General features: G+C 40.6%; 1 protein-coding gene across 13 annotated transcripts in view; it reads left to right on the top strand.

Moving 5' to 3' along the window:
* The window catches only part of stxbp5l (syntaxin binding protein 5L), an 82943-nt gene that overhangs the window by 8986 nt on the left and 51105 nt on the right, over positions 1-22852 (top strand). For all 13 annotated transcript variants that reach the window (XM_088315724.1, XM_088315736.1, XM_088315734.1 and 10 more), the window contains one exon: positions 3273-3370. In XM_088315724.1, the coding sequence (XP_088171850.1) occupies positions 3273-3370 (98 nt within the window). The remainder of the gene's footprint in view (positions 1-3272; positions 3371-22852) is intronic.

The following is a 22852-nucleotide window of genomic DNA, read 5'->3' as shown; positions in this document are numbered from 1 at the left end:
AGAGAGAGAGAGAGAGAGAGAGAGAGAGAGAGAGAGAGAGAGAGAGAGAGAGAGAGATGAGAGAGAGAGAGAGAGAGAGAGTAAAAATATAATATAAATAAATCTAGGACACGTCATTCCGAAATCACACCGCTTATAAATTCTAACACAATTCCCCTTAAGTCTGCTCTGATTTTTTTTTGATCACTCATAACACCTTGAAAACATCCACATTTAAATCAGGCCTTTTTCTGTCGGACTTTTGCTCAGGTCAAGGAGGTTTTACCCGCATAATTAATTGTTTGCAGTTGCTAAATCATCAAACCTGGAAGGAAATAGTTCACATTTGTCATTGATAAAGTTTAGACAAATTATGATTTGCTGTTATCAAGCACTCCGTCATAAATAAGCTGGTGTGATGATTCCGCTCAATATTTGTAGCTCTAGTCACTCAGTGTACGACCAGCTGGCAGTAGGAGACATGGCACTGCTTTCTATTTATAGAAAGCGAGGTCTAGACCATCTCTGCAGCTCAACGCTGTTTGGAGAGCGATCGAGAGTGAATGGTGGGTGGCGTGAGGTGCTTTAAGTCGGCCATGTTTAGGATTTACGCGTCGGGCTATCGAATAGAACATCAGCTGTGTGTGTGTAGACGCAGAGATGAGGTAACAATGTAACAGTGTTAGAAAAAAAAAAAAAGGGAGGCAGGATGCGGAGAAGAGTTGATGTAATGCAGCCTCTTGTCAGCCTCAAGCGTGGTCCTTTGCTTCAGGTCAACGGCTGAAGCATTTCGAAATTCGTGTCTTGGCTGCCATACGTGCATCACTTTACATTAATGGACTCCTTTTGTGTTTTATTTTGCATTGTGGGTGTGTTGACAATGGACATCTCAATATATTTAATACATAACGGGTAGCAATCTGAATTTAAAAATATTGCATATACATCAAACGGTTGTTTTTCCCAGGTAAAAGAACATCGTCCTAGAGACACACACATAGATTGAAGAAGGAAGGATCGAAATGTCCTGACAAGTACTGATACACTGAAAGACAGTGACGGGAACAAAAAAAAAAAAACAGCCTTATCGCATCGTCAGCCTTGCAATATGTATGAGCTGCTCTCGGAATCATCGGAGTAAATGCACTTCTCATCACTTCTCGCCTCTCTTGTATGTATATGTGGGGGTGGCTCCTCTGTATCCCAGCAACAGTGCACTCGAGTGGGGTCAGCGCACCTAACGGGTCTGGTGGAAGCTCCCGGAGGAGAAATGTGTGTGTGGGTCTCGGATGTGTACATGAATGGTTCTTCTCTGCGTGTGTGCGCACGGCTCTTTGTTTTGAATGCGGTCACGTCAACACAGAACAGACATGGCAGAAGTGATTCTTGACCATGTCGTCCAAGAATGATTGATATATCCTATCTCATTTTAATCGAAAATCTACAGCAGTGTACTTGCCTAATAATGAAATATTTTTCTACTTCTTCAGAAATTATACATGTAGAATCAGAATGACTAATTTCAGAAATGTTTTGGAAATGTCCGTGTCTCAGCAATACCAAGATGGAGTCTCGGCGTACAATATACTGTACCGTATTATTGTCAAAGAAGAGTCTGACTGCCACAACGACGGAAAACGAGCCATAATAAAGGAGCGAGTGTGTATTTTGACAGGATGTTGATGATGATGCTTTTTGGCGGCAGAGACTCTCCGGGCTTTGCTTTCTAGCCGTGTATTGTAAGTACATATTTTCCCGGCTATAAGGCGCATGTTTATATAGGTCGCAGCAACTCTTTTTTGAAAAAAAAAAAACAAAAAAAAAACATATACCAGCCACACCAGACTATTAGCCACAGTTTTCTATGTCGAAAAAATGTAGTTGTTTACTGCATGTACAGAACAATTTTGTCCTTTGAATGCACCTAAAGCTACGTAAACAGTGCCTTTAAACACGGCAACCACTTTGCTCATTAAAACAGAACAGACCCAAGAGAAAAAAATTCAGCGTATTTGCGGAATTCTAAAAACATGCATGGCAGGCCGATTAGAGGGACAACGGATGCAAATTAGCCATTGGCTATAATCTGGCATATTTACAGGAAACTGTTTGATTAATATGCACTGTCCCTCTAAACCTTCAAAAATAAAAACAAATACAAAAAAAAAAATACAATTATAGAGCGCCCCCTACTGGTGGGAAGAAAAATCCGCAGAAAAGCCACACCGTTGTATTAGTCGCATGGTTCAAAATCTAGGAAAATAGTAGCACAAACGGACTCAGACAATGACGAGAGGCAACCTAGCGTATTAAATACTTCAAAAAAGTACGACCGAACTCAGTTTTTCTCCCGCTGAGAAAGAAATTTTGCTCTTGTAAAACGTTTTGTTTTGCATGGCGATTTACCGTTTGAAGGAACAACACATTCCTTATATTGCCGTTGTTTCTCATTTTCCATCTATCTATTTGGATTGAATTTATCGTGTTTGCCCACAGACGCTCATGTTATCCTTCCAAATTCATGCCTGTGCATGCTTAATTAAAGCTCAAAGGCCCAGGAGATGAGGTAGAGAGGTTACACAACTCCGGCAGCTCTATGCAAACAAACAACCTCCACTTGTGTTCACGAGACAATAAAAAAAAAATCTGTTTTTAGCATCAGTCACATTCCACTTCCATTAATGTCCATGCCTCGACATCCGAGTGGAGTAGATTATGGTAAGCGAGGCAAAACTGGGAAATGACTCATGAATTTCGGAGGAGGCAGAGAGAGAGAGAAGTAGTCTTTCACCATGTCAAGTCTGTGGCTGTTTTTCAAGGATCAATTTGAACCTGATCTACTTTCCTTTCTGATCATATGTTGAACTCCCCGTGTTTAGAAGAGACTGTCGCTGACCTTGTCAACGTGTTGTTGGATTTGAAATTCAAACAGAATTCATCTCAGCAGAATTCTGCTTCATTGTCGCTGTTGTCTTCAATTATGTGCACATGTAATAAGAAGTGGGACGCCCGTGTGGAGTTACAGCACTCCCTTGAGAATACTTTTTGTGGTGGTGTCTTGCAAGTGTTTGATCAATAAAATTGTGATTAAAAAAATCAAAGTGTGGGTTCCACTTTTCATGATCAGCTCACAAATTTGACAAACCGATTCATTCAGTGTTTTCGTTGAATTAAATGTCACATTTTTTTTTCTTTTTAAGGTACCGCTTTAGCTGAAAGCTCAAAAGTTGAATGTCACAATAGCAGACCGAAAACATTATAGTGTTTTGTTGTTTTGTGTGTTTGCGTTGCAGACGGTGCGCCACGGTTTCCCCTACCAGCCCACTGCATTGGCCTTTGACCCCGTGCAGAAGATCCTGGCCATCGGCTCCAGATCAGGTGGTGTTCGGATGTATCCTTTCATCTGCTCACCTCAGCACGGAGGACACGCCGGGCAACTGTATGTAAAGAAACATTGAACAAAAAAAAATATGGCAAAGCAACATTGTCCATTGCTGAGGACACCTTATCTCAGTTTTTTTATTTTTTTTTTTAATCGGTGTTTTGGCTTTTCATTGTTTTGCCACCAAAATATCTTTTTTTTTATCATTACCTCAGCCAAGGCGATGAAACAGGTCTTGTTTCGCCCCACAAAACCTTGTGGAGACATGCGACATGGGCTGAGGAAGAACTCATTTGGTTTTATCCCGATAATAATCAATGATCCTTCAAGGGGAAATTCAATTTACACCCCGTTGTATATTTTTGTGGCGCACCACACAGAGAAGAAGAGCACACACATGCAGGCTTGCAGCGTGAGATGTTAGATTGAGGGGGGGTGAGCAAAATGACTTTGACCCTCAGCTGAGGTTCGGGGGGGGGGGGGATTTCGGTGCCTTGCTGATGAGCACCTGGGCAGTAGTTGCAATTTTGGCCAGATCCCCAAAAACGAAGCATATGTAATTGACCTTGAGTAACCCCTAATGCAATCAATTTGTTGCATTTGGAACTTTAATTTTTTTTTTTTTTTTTTCCGTTATAATACAATAAGGTGTGCTGAGCTTTTCTTTTGGACGTCAAAATATTTTTACTATCGCGTTTTTTTTTTTAATAGTAGCTGGTGTGTTGTCGCGTATTTTGGTTGTCTGCACGTCTTCATTTGGTCACTTTTTAGCAGTGCTCAATGCACTTGGATGAGGTTATTGAGGTAATTTTCTGACAAAGATCAGTTGAGCATTTGAAGCAATGAACAAATTGCAAAAAAGGAAGGCTAATTCACCACGTTATTGCCGTTTTCCCTCCGTGTATCCACCCCCGACAGAAGAGCAAAGTGGCCTTTACAAGAGATGTATTATGCACCCCCCCCCCTCCTCTCCACACTTCAAAACAGTTCCCAGGCCCAGATGTCTTGCTTTGGTCAGATAACCTCAATGATCAAAAATTGCCACGCACCTTTCATCCTGGTTTTTACGTGTGATTGATAATGTGTCATGCAAATGAGCCACTGCTCACCCCGCCTCCTCCTGCTGCATGGTGTATCAACGCAAATGCGATTTTGGGTTCCCAGGGACGAAGCTGTTTTTAACCCCTGAATTGTAATTTTACTTTTTACTTAGCCCATTTTCGAGAGAAAAATCATTGCTTGTCTTTTCATTCGTTAGAGGCAGCACTTTATCGTAACCGCTGATTTAGTTGTCAATTAGCATGTCGATCAGTGCGCATTGCCAAACGCAAATTCAATTCACAGATCCAAATTAGGATTGTGAATATCTGTGCTCTGCCGTGAGACACTCTAGTGGAAATCTGTTTGATGTAAAGTCGTAACATATCTTTCAAGCACAAAACAATACGTGTAACGTTATATTTTCATGCATATACTCAACTTGTAACAATTATGCATGAAGAATTCCCACGAGATACTATAAATAGATGTGACTCTCATGCAGTGATTTCCAACAGCTGTGCTGTAGCATGTTAATGTGCTGTGAGAGATCATCAGGTGTTCCGTGGGAAATTTTTTCCAATTTCGCTTTTGGGTCTGAAAATCATCATTCATTTACGACAAATAATGTCTTTGTTTTTTCTGTCTGTAAGATAGTGACGTGTTGTGACAGGGATAACGATTTAATGCCTTTTCACTGGAAAGATACCGAATAAGCACTTTATAGTCAACTAAACGGGGCCCAAATTTCACACTTAGGAATTTTTATTTTTAAATTAAGACAAGATAATCTGTATTTTCATTATACAGAAATTTCTCGCGGGGGTACGTTCAAAAAGTGATAAACAATTGTTTATATAATTAAAATATATATATATATATACACACACACACACACACACATATATATATATATATATATATATATATATATATATATATATATATATATATATATTAAAACTGTATAGTTTTTGCCATTTTGTGAGCTTATTCCAATGTAATGCACATACCGTATGTATGACAGTATAAAAGCAAAAAACTGCTTTAGTGCTTCTTAATGCAGTGGCTGCTTCTTCCTCCCCCCCCTCATCTTCCCTTCCGCCCTGTCATTTCCCATTGCACAGCTGTCATGTCACAGGCTCACAACTGTCCCTCCAACAGCCCACGCCCTGGGTGACCCGGTCACAAGGAACGGAGATGGCGTGTCAGTGGGACCTAGGTAGGAAATTACACTGTCATAAATACACAGTGTTCCTAGCATCCCCGTAGGGAACCTGAGGAAGAGGCAGCAAACAATTATCGATGCTGCAGTTGTTATGTTGCTGGTCCTGCTGGGGTGGATGATGAACAGACGTTGTGTTCTGCCGCTAAGAGAAAAACGGGGGAAAAAAATACATTGAAAGGCTAAAATGAGAGGTGCAATGTTACTTGAACGTGTGTGAGAAAGTGAATTCTAGAGTGGGAAAATAAAAGGTGTATGAAGATGTGGCTGATGAAAAGCCATTAAAAAGAGTCTTGATTACGTGATAAGCTCAGCCAAATGAGGCAATGTGATCTCCTTTGTACCATCCCGCAATCGTGTCATCTCTTCCCTTGAAATTCCGCCGCATGGCTGTGAAGCCAAACAGAGATTGCGGCTGGATGGAAGCCCTTGAGTGACTTAGCATTTGTATTGACATGCTGCACACATCTCGCCGTGCTCTTATGAGGACCCTCGCTGATTCTATTTCTTCATAGCCGCACTTTCTGTTTTACTCTTTTTTCGCCTTGCCCCCCCATCGCGCAACTCTTGATTATAGCTTGCATTTATTACTTTCATGCTTGCTCTATCCTTCACGGCCTTACTCCCCCTTTGTCCACCTGTCGGCATCATCCTGTTTATTTCTGCAATGCAGCAAAATGGTGGAATTTGGAACGAATAGCAACCATATCCAAATGACGAATGGAAGACCAATGACCCTATTTTTACGGCCAAAAGACGCGCGTGCCGCACTAGGAGGCGCATGTTAACATGCTATCTTGCGCATGCTAGTTCGCGCATGCTAGTTCGCGCATGCTAGTTCGCGCATGCTAGCTCGCGCATGCTAGCTCGCGCATGCTAGCTCGCGCATGCTAATTTGCGCATGCTAGCTCGCGCATGATAGCTCACGCAAGCAAATAAGGGATTGGTGCCAGTAGCGGCTCCTCCAACCAATGAGAGATGTCATGGCAACACATCTATTACAAAATAAGGCATTGCATTTCGTTAAATGCGATGCTACTAAAAATGGAATATTGACTCACTTTATTATTATTGAATGACTGATATCCTCGGCTGTACAGTGCATTAGAGGTTGGGCCTTACTTGAAAAAGTGTGTCACTATGCTGCCAGTAATAACCACTTTGGTGGAAGCAGTGACTGTGTCTTGTGACTAATTACGCCATTTAGCAAAAATCACCATATTTCCTAGCCTGCACTCTTGGAAAAACGCCTCACCTCAAATGACTGCCCCTCCCCGTGGCCCCTCCAGTAAAAAATGTACAAAAAAAATGACACCAGGTAGCTGAAATTACACTTTGTATTATATTTGGTATGCGCCACTTCTCTCCAGGCTACATCGGATGTGTAAACTCGGCACTGATAGATGCATGAGCTCCGCATATAGAGTGACATTTCAACAGCAGGACAGCGTGTCTGTGGATTCCTCAAAGAAAAACAGGAGAGTGTTCAGTGAAGCCCGTGTTGAGCAGATTGTCATCTGCACAACACAAGAACAACTGCAAATTAGTTCAAAGTGCAATGAGTGCAAAATTAAAGTGCTAAATTGTGTTCATATTGCGCTTTTCCCGACAATCAAAATAATTCAACTAAACTGCGGAACAGAGTGGATGGTGAGGCTCGTGAAATTAGATGCTTGCCGGTCGGCCGCCTTCATTTTTGCCAGGGGAGTTCCTCAGAGCATAATTCGCAGTACCCTAAAAGTGTTGACGTCATAAGTAATACTTAAATATGGAGCTTGAGAGGAACAAGTAGAAATGGTAGAAAGGTTTATTTTATATGCGCCAATGTCGTCTATTATGAATTGCTTATTTTTTGCCTCCATACCTTCCATTTTTTAAATGTCATAATAGGAGATGCGTGCTTTGTTTGTAGTCCACAAATGGCACATTCCGTTAGCATCCACTCAAGTAGCCTTTTGGCTTCCATTTCACATCCTCGATGTGCAAGCGCAACATCCTACATGCGTATGTTTTTTTTATTCACGTGAGTCGAGTGTGCTAAGTGTGCGACATTTAATGTTTTGCAAATTCTATTATACCCCGTAGCCATTTGTTTCACTACACTCTTAATATTTATAGCCATGTTACTTTGTTGCGCTATCTATACCATAATTACATTTACGTACGATTTAATCTCCCGTGACTCATTACATCCAACCTCACTGTTTATATTCCGCATGCTGCTGACTTCTTGCACTTTGCTATATTCAGATCTGCTACGTTTGTTGCACATGCAGATTATTTTTCTTGCTTTTGATGTGTTGCTAAACCGAAAGAATGACAATACTGTCGAACTCTGTTGTATTCTCTCCAGTCTAGTTCAGGGTCACGGGTTACAGTAGTAGTGGAAGGCTTTTCTATTTTATTACAAATCTATTGTTGAGATTCATCATGACCACCGCGCTCAGCAACTTACTTCCTTATTTTGTAAAGTGACCCTTTAGTGCGACAAATGTACCTTTTCATTATCATTACTACTACTGCACCTACAGTTGGCGAGGAGAGAGCTGCAAATGGTATCAGGGAATATTCAATCAGGAGCAAATGAGTCTGTGGCAGGACTGATCATGCCTCGCTTGTGACAGTGTGTGCCGATGCATAATGAGCTCAAGTTTGGACGCGGCATTTGTGGTTATGCAAATACGAGCGCGGTGTGTGCAAACATATCTCGCACACTTTCGCTTCTGATTATGGCCTTGGATCCGCTCCGTAGTAACTAAGCTACTGAGAGCAGCAACATAGTGATTATGTTTGCAGGGTGCTCATACAGTCAGCCCGTGACTGACACAGTGAGGCTGTGCTGAATGCTTAATTGATCGCTTTGCAGTTGTATTGTTTGTTTAATTGAGGCTGCAAAGCTGTCCTGTCACATGCATATAGACGCTTGTGTGGCAAAAAATGGACTGTATCAGAAGCTGGCTAGCATTAGCCATGTGCTAATTACCGGCTGCTGGTCACTGAACCAGCGTGCGGATGTGATTATGTTTTTAATGTAATAAGCGGCTGGTGCTTATCAAGACTGGCTAATTTAGCCCATTTCTGGAATCTTATTGTGAAAGTGTCTTGAGTTGACCTGCATTCATTACCATCTCAAATGTATAGATTTGCTCAGTGGAGATATGGCGCTCTTAGCAAATTACAGTCACTGTGTTGCATTGACTGCTAGATTGTTGGAGGCGCAAAACAATCATTCAAACAAAGTGAAAAATGTGCCCGCCTCTCAGCAGACGTTTTCCATTAACCTGCACGTTTACGACCACACACACACACACATACAGCCAGTAAATTATTAAATTGACCGATAAGACCCAGTTCACTATGTAAAAAATAAATAAATAATAAAATAAATAAAATAAATATATATATATATATATCATGTTATTAAATCTTAACACAGGATATAGGGTAGAATATGATTGAAAGGAATAAAATGTAATGGTGGAACAATCCCAGACTGTGCTCTGACAGCGACAGAGAAAAGGGATGATTTTTTTTTCTGCTGTCTACCTTTTGTCAAACTCGAAATAAACAACACATTTCACGAAAAGCTCAAGGTTGTTATTTTATTTTTGCTGTGTGAAGTAATGGAATTAGATGCACCTTTGACAGCAGTGAAATAATAATTAGTGTACAGTGGAACCACACTTTTGTCAGGGGATAGGAACCGGGCTCGCCCGCTAAACGAAAGAAAATAAATTCTGTAAAAATATCCATCCATCACTATAATTTATTGTATCCTTTTTAACTAACTCCAAGCATTGTGGGTGTTTCAATGTTTTTTTTCTCTTAAAAAGCTAATATCTTTCCTCTGGGCTCCATTATTATGTTGTCTCTCTGGTTTGGACGACGGCTCGTTTCCTCTCAACGCCATCAAGATACCATCTGCAGTTTGTTGGCCTCTGCCATGATGATTGAGTCGTAGCACTTTTGCGTCCTTTTCAGCATGAATAGCAGGCTGGAGGATAATGGGAAGCATTTCTCTGATTCCTCCATATTTTTCTACTTTTTTTTAGGTACCGTACATTTCCTGTTACTTCCAGTCCATCTATGCTTTTCTTACTCTGCTTTACCTCCGTCCGTCTCCCCATATCCTCCTTACTGAAATTATTTGCTCCTTGGGAGCGATGGCGAGAAGGTCGAGCAATGAAAGGTCACATGACTATTTATAGCACTCCAAGAAATGTCATTGTTTTTTTTGTTTTTTTAAATCAGCATTAATACTGCTTAATTTACTGAAAAAAAAAATCGCACACGTTTTTAAATAATGCAATGTGTTCATTTTGCATTTTCGCCTTAGGCATTAAAGTAACATGTAACTCTCGTGTGCAAGAAAAAACAACATATGTACGCAAGTCTGAAGGGATCGCAGATATTTCTTAAATATTCGTCCATATTCTCCCACATACATGCCAACAGCATGGCTTTTAAAAACGCTGATGCTTTGCAACGAAATATCACACCAACACTTCCGGAGTCACATCCTGTGAAGCGAACACCAACCTTCAGCTGTAAAGAGCCAGAAGAGCTCGAAAAGAGTTCCGTGTAACCTTTGATATCCTACAATAGCACGAGGATGCTTTGTGGAAAGAAAGGACAAAGTGTAAAGTGTCAAGCAAATGACTTGAAGGTGCTGCAGAAAATGTATGGGTCTATTTGTGTGCTGTTGTGGAGCGCAAAGCTGTTTGCAAGGTGCAGCGCGGCAGCACCATTGAAGGCTTGGAAATGTTTCTGTGTCTTCTTTAAAAATGACTTCAGTCTCCAGATTTCTGACTGGTGAACATTTTTTGGGGGGGCTCACGCAGGAGCCAAAGGTTTAGCATGTGTGGGATGGGTCTTTGATGACTTTGTCAGTTCGTCATAGCATTTCCTTAGCCACAATGCAAATACACAGGGGCTATTAGAAGAACCGGGAGAAGCTCAGATTTGGAGAATGGCAGCCAGATATTCATTTCGTGTGAAATGTGAAATTACGGTGAAGCGCTTAGCATTATTTTCAGCATATAAATTCTGCGAATTCAATTCACTGTGCTGCTAATAATACATTGTTAAATCCAATCTGTTAGTCTACAAATGGATCTGATTATGAGACCATTTCAAATGACTCAACTTTCATAAGAACACATAACGACAAAAATGAAAAACGATTTATTTAGTGTATTTTCTGAGCTATAGTGCGCCCCTAGTGGTGAAAGAAAAATCCACAGAAAAACTGCACTGTTGTAATAGCTGCATGGTTCATAATCTAGGAAAAAAGAAGCGGCTTATATTTCGGAAAATACGGTATATGCATTTTGAATTTATGAGTAATGACCCCAAATGAAATATCTACCCTCGCTCATCAATCACTTCATTACGTTAATATGACGCAACAGGTGTGTTGTCCGGTTGCACATCACAATGCGACGACAGCATGAGATGAAAATTGATTGTACAAAAAAAAAACTCTTGATTCAATCAAACTGACTCAAATGATGCAAATTCAGACATGATCAGTTTGCAGATGTCCACTTTTTGTTTTACGAAACGAACAAGCTAAGCCTGGCTTCCATTAAGTTGAATTGTCCAACCTTCAACATTAAACTTGTTATTCATGAAACAAAACAAAACAAAAAAAAAAACATTGTCCTGTTTTTGATGTATTTTTTTTCTTCTCTGTCAAAGCCAAAGTGTCTCCACCGACACTGACTTTGAAAAATGTCCAATCCAAGGGGATTTAGGTAGCAGGTGTTGAAGGTCAAATTGATACTTGTGCTTTACTGCTTTGCAAATTGCAATTATCTTGTGGTTGTCCTCACTGCTAATCACAGATTGATTTGTGGAGCAACACATCGTCGTCGCCTGTTGTTCGTTCACGGTGGCAAGAACAGATTTGGAAGCATCGTATTCATTTATCTTTCTCCCACACAAAGGAACAGTCCATTAATTCCTGATCTGTACTTTTGACATTGCGACTTCATCAGTATTTATTGAGTGTTTCCAATTCATTCCGTCATTCGTTACTTTATTCAGAACCTTTCGGTATAGACTTCTATTTTTCTGTGCTCGTTGAGCGGTTGATAGATTGTCACGGATGTGTCGATACATACAAATGTTACCGTTGAACATTAAAAAAAAAAAGTGGACCTTAGGGGCAAAACAATTTCTCAACACAATTTGTAGCACCGTGTCAATGGTGAGCAGAGAGAAGACGCAGCGAATCTCAGCAAGGTGTCACAAAGTGGGAGCGTGCAGTGTCGCACATCATATCGTATTAATTCATCCTGTCTATCTTCTAAACAACAGACCCTTGCCGAAGGGCCTTTCCAGTGCCAGCTGCCTCTCTTGTTAATTTGATTCCTCACCTCATCGCCCGGGCCGGGAGCAGTCGCATACAACCGTCCAGGCGTTGTTGTCTAGACATCTGCTGGCCATGACAAAAAGAGCTTTTCCCAAATCGTTTCCTTGCTTTTCATGCATTCATTTCTCTTCCTGTTGGTTTGCCAAATGCGCTACAGATGATGGAAAATGATTCATATTAGCGCTCATTACCGCTGCGGAGGAAAGCCTGATGAGAGGAGATAGACATGGGAAATGATGCACGAGCGAGGCAGGTAATGAATGCAAACACTTATGGAGCTAATAGAAAATAAATCGGCGGAATTGTTCAAAACTGAAAATGTAAATAAGTCTGTTGTTTTCTGTCAAATAGCAAACAACACTCTTGATTACATCTAATCACTTTCCATTCACGAGGCCTTTACCAGGCCCCGCCTCTTAACTTGTTCACCACCAGCCGAGAAAAAAAAAAGGATCTTTGACGTGTTTAGCCGTCAATGGCAGTAAGGATCTTTGACGTGTTTAGCCGTCAATGGCAGTCAGCATCTTTGACGTGTTTAGCCGTCAATGGCAGTAAATGAGTTCAAAACATGTGCTTGTGCACACGCGCCAACATTCCTAGGGTACATTTTCTTCTTGCATTTACTCATGCTTGCACTTAGCTCAGTCGTAGAGGTATCTGAATGTGAATGGATGAGCGAGACTTTATGAACGTGGATTCACTGGTGAATTGCCACAATGCTTCTCACCACACAGAGTTGCGCATGACTGCTGGCCGCCACCTCCTCCGGAGGGGGAGGATGTGGGAAACCTGATTCTTGACCCTCAGTGTTTTGTGATCAGAATGATCATGGACGATGCATAGTGCAGTCAGGAAACAACCAACGGTTCGTTTTTGATGGAACTGGAGAGCGGTGGTGTTCACCTTGGGCTGTTCCCAGACACACCTCCACATTCACACACATTATATATTCAGAGTGAAGATGTATTTTGGGGCTGTGGGAGGAAGCAGGAGTACTCGGAGAGAACCTCCGATAGCGCAGGAAGAGTCTGCGGAGTCCGCACACAAAAGGTGTGAGCTGACAGGTTGAAAATTGAATTGAATTCATAGTATGAGTGGTGAGTTGGAAAGAGTGGCAGCATCTCACCACATCGAGAAGCTCAAAGTTTTCCCAGTAATGTAGTAGCTCATTATCCGTGTGGGTTTTTGGTAAGGGTGATTTTGGGGAATATGAAGTTTGAGTAAGAAAAGTTTTTGGTTTGAGTATAAGATATTTTGGAGAGTGTGATTTTTTGTATTTTATTTTAGTAAGTTTTCTTTTCGTATCTATTTATTTTTTGTTTTAATAGTATGTGCATGGGTGCGCATTTTTTGTGGTGCCGCGAGAGCATTTTTCATCCTGTGATTTTTTTTGGGTGTCTGTGAGAGAGGATGATTTTTTTTTTTTATTGCTTTGAGGATTTTTTTATTGTGTATTTTTTGGGTGAATTTGAGAGGGTATGTTTTGTTTTGTGTGGGAGTCATTTAAGGGGTCAGTTTGAGATCTTTTTTGGTATTAGTGAGAGGTTTATGTTATGTGAGAGGTTTTCCTTTGGTGTGTGTCAGAGGTTCTTCGTGAGTGAGTGTTTTTGATGACTGTGAAAGATTGAGTGTGTGTTAATAACTGTTATTTTTTCCATATTTGTTATTTTTTTTTACAACCCGATAATGCTTTGACCGGCAAAGATATAATTGTCAAATTTTGAACCCATTTACAGTTGTAGTCAGGAGTTAACTCCTTTTAGGCATGAATGTTATGTTGGGCCTTTAATTACTTATTGAGTTAGCATTTTTTTTTTTAACCATTCTTGTTCCCGACTCAAATGATTATGCAATGCACATTGCACACGCTTGACTGTATTTTGGCTATTCTCTAATCAACATGGCATCAAAATTAAATAGTTCCAATAAAAATGTGAGGATCCCCCTGGTTTCGTATTTGCGCGTAAGCCTCATACAGCGCATGCATCATATCCTCCAAAGGCCAGAGAGAATGTGAGGCGTGTAATCTCATGCAGGAATATGCGTTCCCACGGTATAAAACACTCTTCAAACCAGCAGCACGCATGCTGCTCCATACAGCCATGACTTCAGAGACTTAATACCAGATCAATTTTTCGTCAGTACCTCCCCAGAGCCAGACAGGCTATCGAGATGAGAACGCAGCAATCGCCGCTATTTTTCTCGTCTTTGTCTTCTCATGTTTGGGTGATACAGTAGGTTACTACTTTATATGTTGGGCCACTGAAAGATGATGAGAGACGCGACGGAAAATGGCGGGGAAACTAACCTCGAGCGCCGGATAAGAAGATACTACAGGGCTGTGAACATGCGAGATGTGGAAATGAAACAGTTAGCGAGGGGATATGGAGGGGTACCGATGGTGAGCGAACTTCAGGTGTTGATGCATACAGAGGAGGAACCATGCTCAAAGTGTGTGCCAATTCACTCTAAATGGAAATTGGCTGTTGAATGAATGCATTGGGCTTGATAAATGTCGGCGTCTACTCGGTAGGGAAAACCAGCAAATTCGGAATGTTTTCATCCAAATATTTTGTTTTTAATAACTTGCTTCAAAACTGCCATTTTTTTTTTTGGACAGTGAAAGTTTTAATGCAATGTGTTTGTTTGCCACAATTTCTAACTATAGCTATTTCAGTGTCCCTTATTGCAGAGCATTGATTTGTACTATGTTGAGCTGGCACATCCTCGAACAATACTCAGTATTATCATACCTTTACGTTTTTGGAGAAATTGCATTATAGTGTGTGCAGCAAAAATCCACACAGATTTATTTGGCATATTTTCTGAGCTATAGAGCGCCCCTAGTGGTGAAAGATAAAATCCACAGAAAAGCTGCACCGTTGTATTAGCTGCATGATTCAAAATCTAGGAACAAATAGGAGCTTATAGTTCGGAAAATAGGATAGATGCCATAATATAGCAGCTGAGCTTCTCATTAAGCTCCTCAATCCACTTTAAATAGTTCCTTGAGACCTTCAAGATGGCGGTAAAGCACTACATGAAAAATTGTTTTGAAGGATTCCACTTATTTAATGAATATTTTTTCCTTGTCCTTTTTAGGTCTTGGTGGTGTCATTTACAGTTTTACTCAGTTATATATTTTTTTTGTAAAATGTTGGTCAGGTTCTGAGTAATTTTTGATTTAGAAAATGAACACAAAAAGGAACTTTTTTTTTTTGTCCGTATGCATATATTTAAGATATTGTATATTTAAATTTTGATTGACGCCATGGTTTGGTGGTTCTCAGCAGCAGCTTGAACATCTGGAAGAAATGCAAAGCAAAGTCATGACCTATTCCATCAGGACAACCATCTGCAATCATAATGAGCTATTAGTAGCACTGCATTCAGCGCTAGTGCCTTCTCTCCTCACATTTACCATTCAGCTTCTTGTTATTTTCTCCTGTAAATGTAATGTCATATTTTTAGAACTCCCACCCTCCATCGCCCGCTGTTTTTATTGTTTTCTTTTTTCTTTCTATTGAGCCTTCATCTTGAGTGAGTGATTTATTTTTATTTCTACACTTTCATTCTGCAATGTAAAAATAATGGCAGAATGGGAAGTTTATTTCACAGCGATTTAAAATTTAAAAAAATGATTACAAATAAATGTTAGGATTGTCTCTACAACAGATTTGAGCTTTTCCATTATTTGTGTGAGCGCTCATCGTGAATTATGTCTCTGACGGCCCCTCATAGTCCCTTTTCCGTTTTCCTTCCTTCCATCTTTGTTTCGTTTGATGTGATTATTTCCATGTGTTGTCTCTGAGGTGAACAGCGGCCCTCTTAATCTCCGCAGGCAGCCTTTTAGAGGTTTCTTCATGCAGGCTGTCACAAGCTCAGTGTCACGTCTATATGTTTACAGCCATGTACGCATGCAAAACGTGTCATATTCAGGCTCAAGTGCGCAGAGAGCACCCTTGAAGCGGATGCACGCCTTCGCGTGCAAGCAGGTGTTTGTGTAGGTGTACGTGCGTGAACGCAAGGATGAACACAGGGATGCCTGCGAGAAGATGAGAAGAGATTGAGGTTGGGGATGAGAGATAGCTTCTTGGCAGCGGCGTCGAATCGGGGCTGATTTATCTTCCCACAATGTGACTCACCGTTTGTGAGGCATAAACTTCCGATTTTAAAGGACTTAATCAAAGTCGCAGAGGCAGAGATGGGGAGAGAATGGGGCGAGGAGTGCATTGAGGATGCAGTCAGGGAAAAACAGATGAACTGTTTGAATTTTAGATGAAATGCAATTAGAGGGCCACTGCAGTATATTTTGCTTGAGCTTGCTAAAAAAAAAAACTGAGCCAGGAACTGCACTGTACCATTTTGGTATACCAACTTTTGGGTTCTTCACTATTAAGTGTATTTTCAAGAATAAAGAGAATTGTATTAAGTATTTTTTTGACAGTGTTAATACGGGGGAGTTGAACTTCAGACTAATAAATGAAAGATAAAAGAGGTACAAGTGGATTGACCTTGAAAAGATAGGATGATGACTAAGAAATATTACACGCATACATGTATACGTGTATTTAACTGACGAGATGTTAAATTTTGCAAAAAAAAATAAAATAAATGAGTTTGCAGTCGTCAGTACAAAAAATTTCAAGTGAACGACTTCTGCCTCTTTTGTTAAGCTTAATTGCTGCGTATCAATCAGTAGAGGTTTTTTATTTTTTTATTTTTTGAACAAATATTTAATTACTTTATTTTTCTCACTACAAGTGGCTGCAGAGTGTAAATCAAACCAGTAAAAGAAAAATGCACCATGAAGACGAAAAATAAAAACCACTTGGGAGTATAAGAAGCTTTCTTGGGGAATTTATTTTCCAAAAAACACGACCAGGAGCAGTCGAATGACGACTCAAAGCAAAAATCGCCTTTCTCTAATCATGGGCGCATTCCGAAATATGGTCCACGTGCGTACTGTTTAACTCCAAATAAAACTTGCACTTCGAACTACGTAAAATTTTTTCATTTTTTTTTTTTTTGTTTAAAATGTCTTACCTCAACTAGAAAACCCACGTGGCATTGTGGCCAAATCGAATCGTGATCGGTGACTGAACCTTTCGCCGCTTTAAATCCTGCATGCTAAACTAGCGTCACCAATCGTTGCCATGACGACTACATCTTCTTCATCCAGTTGGCAAATTCTTATGGTGCATTATCGCATTACAGCAAAGAAAGTGGCCACGGGCGGTAATGCACCAAAAATATTTGCCAAAATGAATACGTGTAAGAGCATCGCCCTAGATAAATAGTTTCCTCCTGATATTTTTCTGTCACTGTGGCGCACAAAGCATCAGCGCTGATAGAGCATCTTAGGAGTTTTCTGTGCATCTCTCATCCTTTTGGTGAAATCAAATAAAGCCGGCAGCATCTATTCAATGGAAGGTTTGTGTTGGATAACACATGATTGGTTGTTAGGTGTGACAAAGCCCATCATTGTACGCGCGACATCAGAGAACAGAGTGGAAGGACTGTCTTTCGAGTGTACTGTATATAATTGAACCTTGTTGCACATGGCTGTTTGCGGAAGGTATGCGTGGGAGGACTGCAATGTTTGGGCACATGCCTGAAGTCATTGTGTTGAGCCAAGAAATAATGTGTCACTAGTGGAAATGTGTAAAGTAAATACATGGCAAGGACCGCTTTCGTTCTAGTGTGGTTAATTACTTGCTCCTGCATGCCATCGTAATTGATTAAAACATTTCTATATTTGCTTGTGCAACACTGATAATTCAATTTATAAAATGATCATGCTTATCTGGGGATTTTCATTTTTTTTTTTTTAAATCAAATTTATTTGTCAAATATAGCCTGGTGGGTGGCAACATGCAACTGTAAATATTTAATTTTTTATGCTCCTCGTGAGTCGGCGAGACGACGCATTTTATCGGCAATCCAATAGACACAAATGTTCTTTGTCTTACACTCTTTTCACGCTTCCCTCACTTTACATTTTACAGTTTGCCATCGCCTAAACTTTCTTTTTTATCTCTCTCGACTAATCCCCCCCCATCCTTTTATCTGCCTCTGTTCAGACGCCTTTATTTGATTATGTTTATGATTGCCATCGCTATATTCCACCCTCACCATCATTGCCCAATATCCCCCCCCCCCATCCCCTCCCATTTGTATTTATCCACACATTGTCTCTCCGTTGATGGGGAGGCATTGAGGTAGGCAAACAGGCAGACAGGGCGATGGGTCATAATGATGGTGCTGGCTTCTATAAAAAGCCTGCAGGCAGCTGAATCAATATCTCCTGTTGTCAAACGGCACCTTATCTAGACAAAGTGACAGACCGAGGCTATTGGCTCTTGACTGCCGCACAGTTTTCGGAGAGCGTTGCATTGGTGGGCTTCTCCAATCTGCTCGTTGAGTGGCAACGCATGTACCCTGGAAGGGCTTGGCGGCGGCGAGCTCTTTTGTTAGGCTCACGTATTCTGTGGAGCAGAAAATCTTGCTGGACTTGTCACTGCAGTACTTGACAAACAGCTCAGCGTTGCCATTTAAAAGGCCGCAACAAACACACCCATGCGCAAAATATTTCTGAGAGCCGTGTGAATACAATGTGGAGCTTTCAATATTTGCTCATATTGGGAAAGTTACATGTGCATGCTAAAATGAAATTGCTCTGGCGAGATAACCAAGGCCCAAACATATCCGTCTGCTTGAGGTTGGTTTTGTGGAGTCTTTTAAGGTCAAGAGTTTACACGATGGCTGGTTGTCACATTTGAATGGATTTGATGAAAGATCTTTTATAAATTATACAACTTCTGAGACTAAATAATCATCCGGCGTACAACATCAGTCTTTCTTTGAGTGCCGGTAATGCTAATCCTATGTGGGCTCAGAAGAGGCCTCTTTGAAAACATCCATTTCTGAAGAGCACCAAAATATTCAAGAATAACCTTCAAGTCAAACAAAACAGACTAGGAGTATGTCACTTAAAAAAAAAAAAAAAAAAAAAAAAGATTTCTATGTGCATCACAAGAGTTCCGTTTAAATGATTTTATTTGTGGAGCTGTGCAAAATATGTCAACTGTCCGATATAACTGTGTTATAACAACTCTGTTGTTTATATCATTATTTTCATGCCGGAGGTATTGGGTTAGCTGTTTTGCTACTCCAATTTAGATTCTGCGAGGGCAACACAACAACGGTCACTTAATTATTAGATCTTCCTTATGCATCACTTAATGCCTCGCTCTCCAGGTCTGACCAATCAAACCTACTCTGGTACACGGATGCGTGGACTGTGGAATTGCAGATGTGATGTGCTCAAGAGGCGAGTTAATTTCACTAAAGTTATTCTGTGATTCCTCTGGAGCATTTAGAATAACGCCAGCTGGTAGGTTAGGAGAGTGATTTCCAACCACCTTGCCGCGAGAGATCTTTAGGTGTGCGCGCAAAATGACCCAAATGTCAATCGGTACATCCTAAGTGTTACATCCAGAACATTTATTTTTGGGGGGGGGTGACTCGGATTGTTGCTGGCGCTAGTATTAATATCAATTGGTTCCCATGACAACTAAAATTTGCAATGTTTGTTTGTCATGGCAACCGATTGATAGCAATACTAGTGTCAGCGACACGGATAATTTAAATAAATAAATAAATTAATTAATATGTCAGTAGCTTTTAGAAAATTCTCTAACTGTGTTGCAACTAACTAAAACTTGTATGCTCCCCATGACAAATGGATTTTGGCCTGTTTTACTGCCACTTCCCTCCATTTTTGTTTGGTGGTGTGCCGTGAAATCTTTCTTGTGGAAAATAGTTGCCTTTGGTCCAGTCACCGTTGGGAGACACTGGTTTAGCAGCCCAGGCTTTTAGCTTGTTGGCTATCATACGACAATTCGGAGATGGTGTAATCGATGAGGAATCCGCTTGATACGCAGCATCGACAATCGGACTCTTCCCAATTTCCATCCCTTATCTCAACCAGTTGTTCCCCGTCTCTTGAATAAAGTCAGCTGGGATTGTAACCAGCACACCTGTGAATAAGAGCAAGTGGTATAGAAAATGGATGGATATTTTATTTTCCAATTAGTGAGGGGAAATGAGTTGTTTCCACTGCCCCATAGTGAGTGTGCGATGGCCCATTTCGAAAAAGCCACTTTTTTTTTAAACAAATTTGGCTCCTCGCTCGATAAAGAGGACACCACCTCCTCTGCCATTGGCCCTACTGACTATCGACTTCTGCAGTGAAGTTGCAGGTCTGCTGCTTATTTCCATGTGAAAGAAAAAAAAACAAAAAAGCTAAACACACATTGGCTGTTCTGTCCTTTTCAATGAGGCGATGCACTTGAGTCATTATTTTACATAATTAAAACCCTTGAGTTGCTAATTACATTTCTACCAACAGGTAATTTGTTTTTGTTGGCTTTTTAGAGCGCGAACTCATTCGCGTATGACATCGTCTGTCTCATCTCGCGAATTATAGGTTACATTTTGGAAGAAAATAACCAATGATCCGGCTGTGTTTGAAAATGCCATCACCAATAATTGTGTTTCTGTTTACACGATCTCACAGGGAAACACACTGACCCTCAGTATTTACAATCAGCTCGCATTGTCTGCCATCCATCGCTGTTCTAAATGGGCTCCTTTTTATCGCTCGTAATAAGGCCGCAGTTGTGTCGGTTTATCCTGACTCTTTCTGGTTGTATCGAAAAATTTATATTGCAGACATGCGCCGTCTTCCAAAGGTGCAATTTGATTCCCTCAGAACATCCTATTTGCAGGTTAATTATTCACTGAACTGCTCGTTTGGATACAGCCAAGAGTGCACAAAAGCCAAATTGCGTGTAATTGCTTGTTGACAAAGGCGATAGAGGCTCACACCACAAACATCCTAAATGTACAACCCCAATTCCATTGAAGTTGGGACGTTGTGTAAAATGTAAATAAAAACAGAATTTAATAATTTGCAGGTCATGTTCAACCTATATTTAATTGAATTCACAAATTTATTGTTTGGCTGCAATACATTCCATTAAAGCTGGGTCAGGTGACAAAAAAGACCAAGAAAGTTAAGGAATGCTCATCTCACACCTGTTTTGAACATCCCAGAGATGAACAAGCTAATTGGAAGTCGGTCCGTGCCATGATTGGGTATTAAAGGCGCTTACCTGAATTGCTCTGTCATTCTCAAGCAAAGATGGGACGAGGTTCTCTTTGTGAACAGCTGCGGGAGAAAATCATCAAACGGTTAAAAGTACGCACAGTTGTGAGGAATTTAGGGGATGTCATCGTCTACGGTCCATATTATCATCAAATGGTTCGGAAAATCTGGAGAAATGCCTGTGACCTTCAATCCCTCTGGCGGCACAGCATCAAAAACTGACATCAATGTTTAAACTTTAGGATACCACCACATGGGCTCAGGAACACTTGAGAAAACCAATGTCAGTAAATTCAGTTTGGCGATACGTCTGTGAGTGCAACATAAAAACTTAAATGAAAAGAAAAATCCATTTATCGACAACACCGAGAAATGCCATTGGGTTTCCGGGCGCGAGCTCATCTAAGATGGACTGTTGAAAAGTGTTCTGTGGTCTGACGAGTCCATGCTGCAAGTCAGCATCAATGTCGGTTTATTGTTTTAACATTCACTGCCAGCCCAGTTGAAAAGAATGACAGTTTTGACGTCTATACACGTCAATGGCAGTGAATGAGTTAACTTATTTAACTCATTTAACGCAAAATTAAAAAAGAACTATAAAAGTACTATATTGAATAAAATACATTTTTAAATTGTTTCCACCATGCAAATCGGGATAAGATGCAGATTACTATTTTTCTTGCACAGTCAACTTGCATTGGGGCCAAATACGGCAGTAACCCAACAGTAGATGAAGTGAACCGTATATACTCTGTTCTGTAAAGAGCTGTGCCACAGCTGCAGCTGTTTTAAAAGCGCTACGTCGGCAAAAATCCGCAATTGTCCATAGGTGTGAATGTACAGTAAATCTGAGTGGTCGTTTGTCTACGCGTGCCCTCAGCTGGCGTAGGCTCGATGTTTTTTTCTACGAAGCTAATGAGGACAAGTGCTATTGGAAATGGATAAACAATCCGGATTCATTTTAAGTGTATCTAACTACGACTAATGTGCACGAGCCATTACTTGCCTCTCACGGGTGCTGGAAACGCTCTTCCATTGATTTAATAATTCATGTTGACTCTGTTGTTATGGATGGTCCTTAATGGCTGAGCTTTGGCGAGAGTGAGAAAACAGTGCAAAGGAGAAGATTGCGGTCTGTTATTATGTTGTCTGGTAAGATGACATATTTAGCCATAACCTTTACAACTGTCACACTGAGTGTGTGTCGAGATTTGAGAGGCATCATCGAACATGAGAATACGCTATTTTGTCAACCCGCTTTGTCTAAACACTTCAATGTGATCCAAAAGCATCAACAAGCAGACAGACGAATAACAATAACCAAGCACGCGCATACTCACTTCACATTCTCCAATTTTTGTTCGACATCCACTCTGCCGTGAGATGATATTCTAATTTAAATTGCTTGACCTTCCCTCTATTGCTTTACCACTATTATTACAGAAGCACAAAGTAATTATGATACACCTCACACACACACACACACACACACACATGCGAGCAAAGATGAGAAGAAAAAAATTAAAAAGGGGGCGGTGGTAGAAGTAATTGCTTATCCTACAGGATCTGAATGAGATTTTTAACATGGATGGCTAGATATACAAGGAGAAGTGGATCTAAGGTCAATTAGTGAGCTAATGGCGGGATCAATCTTCAATCAAATTGCCGTCATGTGATTTG

Source organism: Idiotropiscis lumnitzeri, chromosome 14 (assembly GCF_059441095.1).
Source record: "Idiotropiscis lumnitzeri isolate Australia: NSW breed Sydney's pygmy pipehorse chromosome 14, RoL_Ilum_1.0, whole genome shotgun sequence".
NCBI classification, from domain to species: Eukaryota; Metazoa; Chordata; class Actinopteri; order Syngnathiformes; family Syngnathidae; genus Idiotropiscis; species Idiotropiscis lumnitzeri.
The sequence above is the reverse complement of the archived record's forward strand: the minus strand, read 5'-3'. Positions and strand labels throughout refer to the sequence as shown.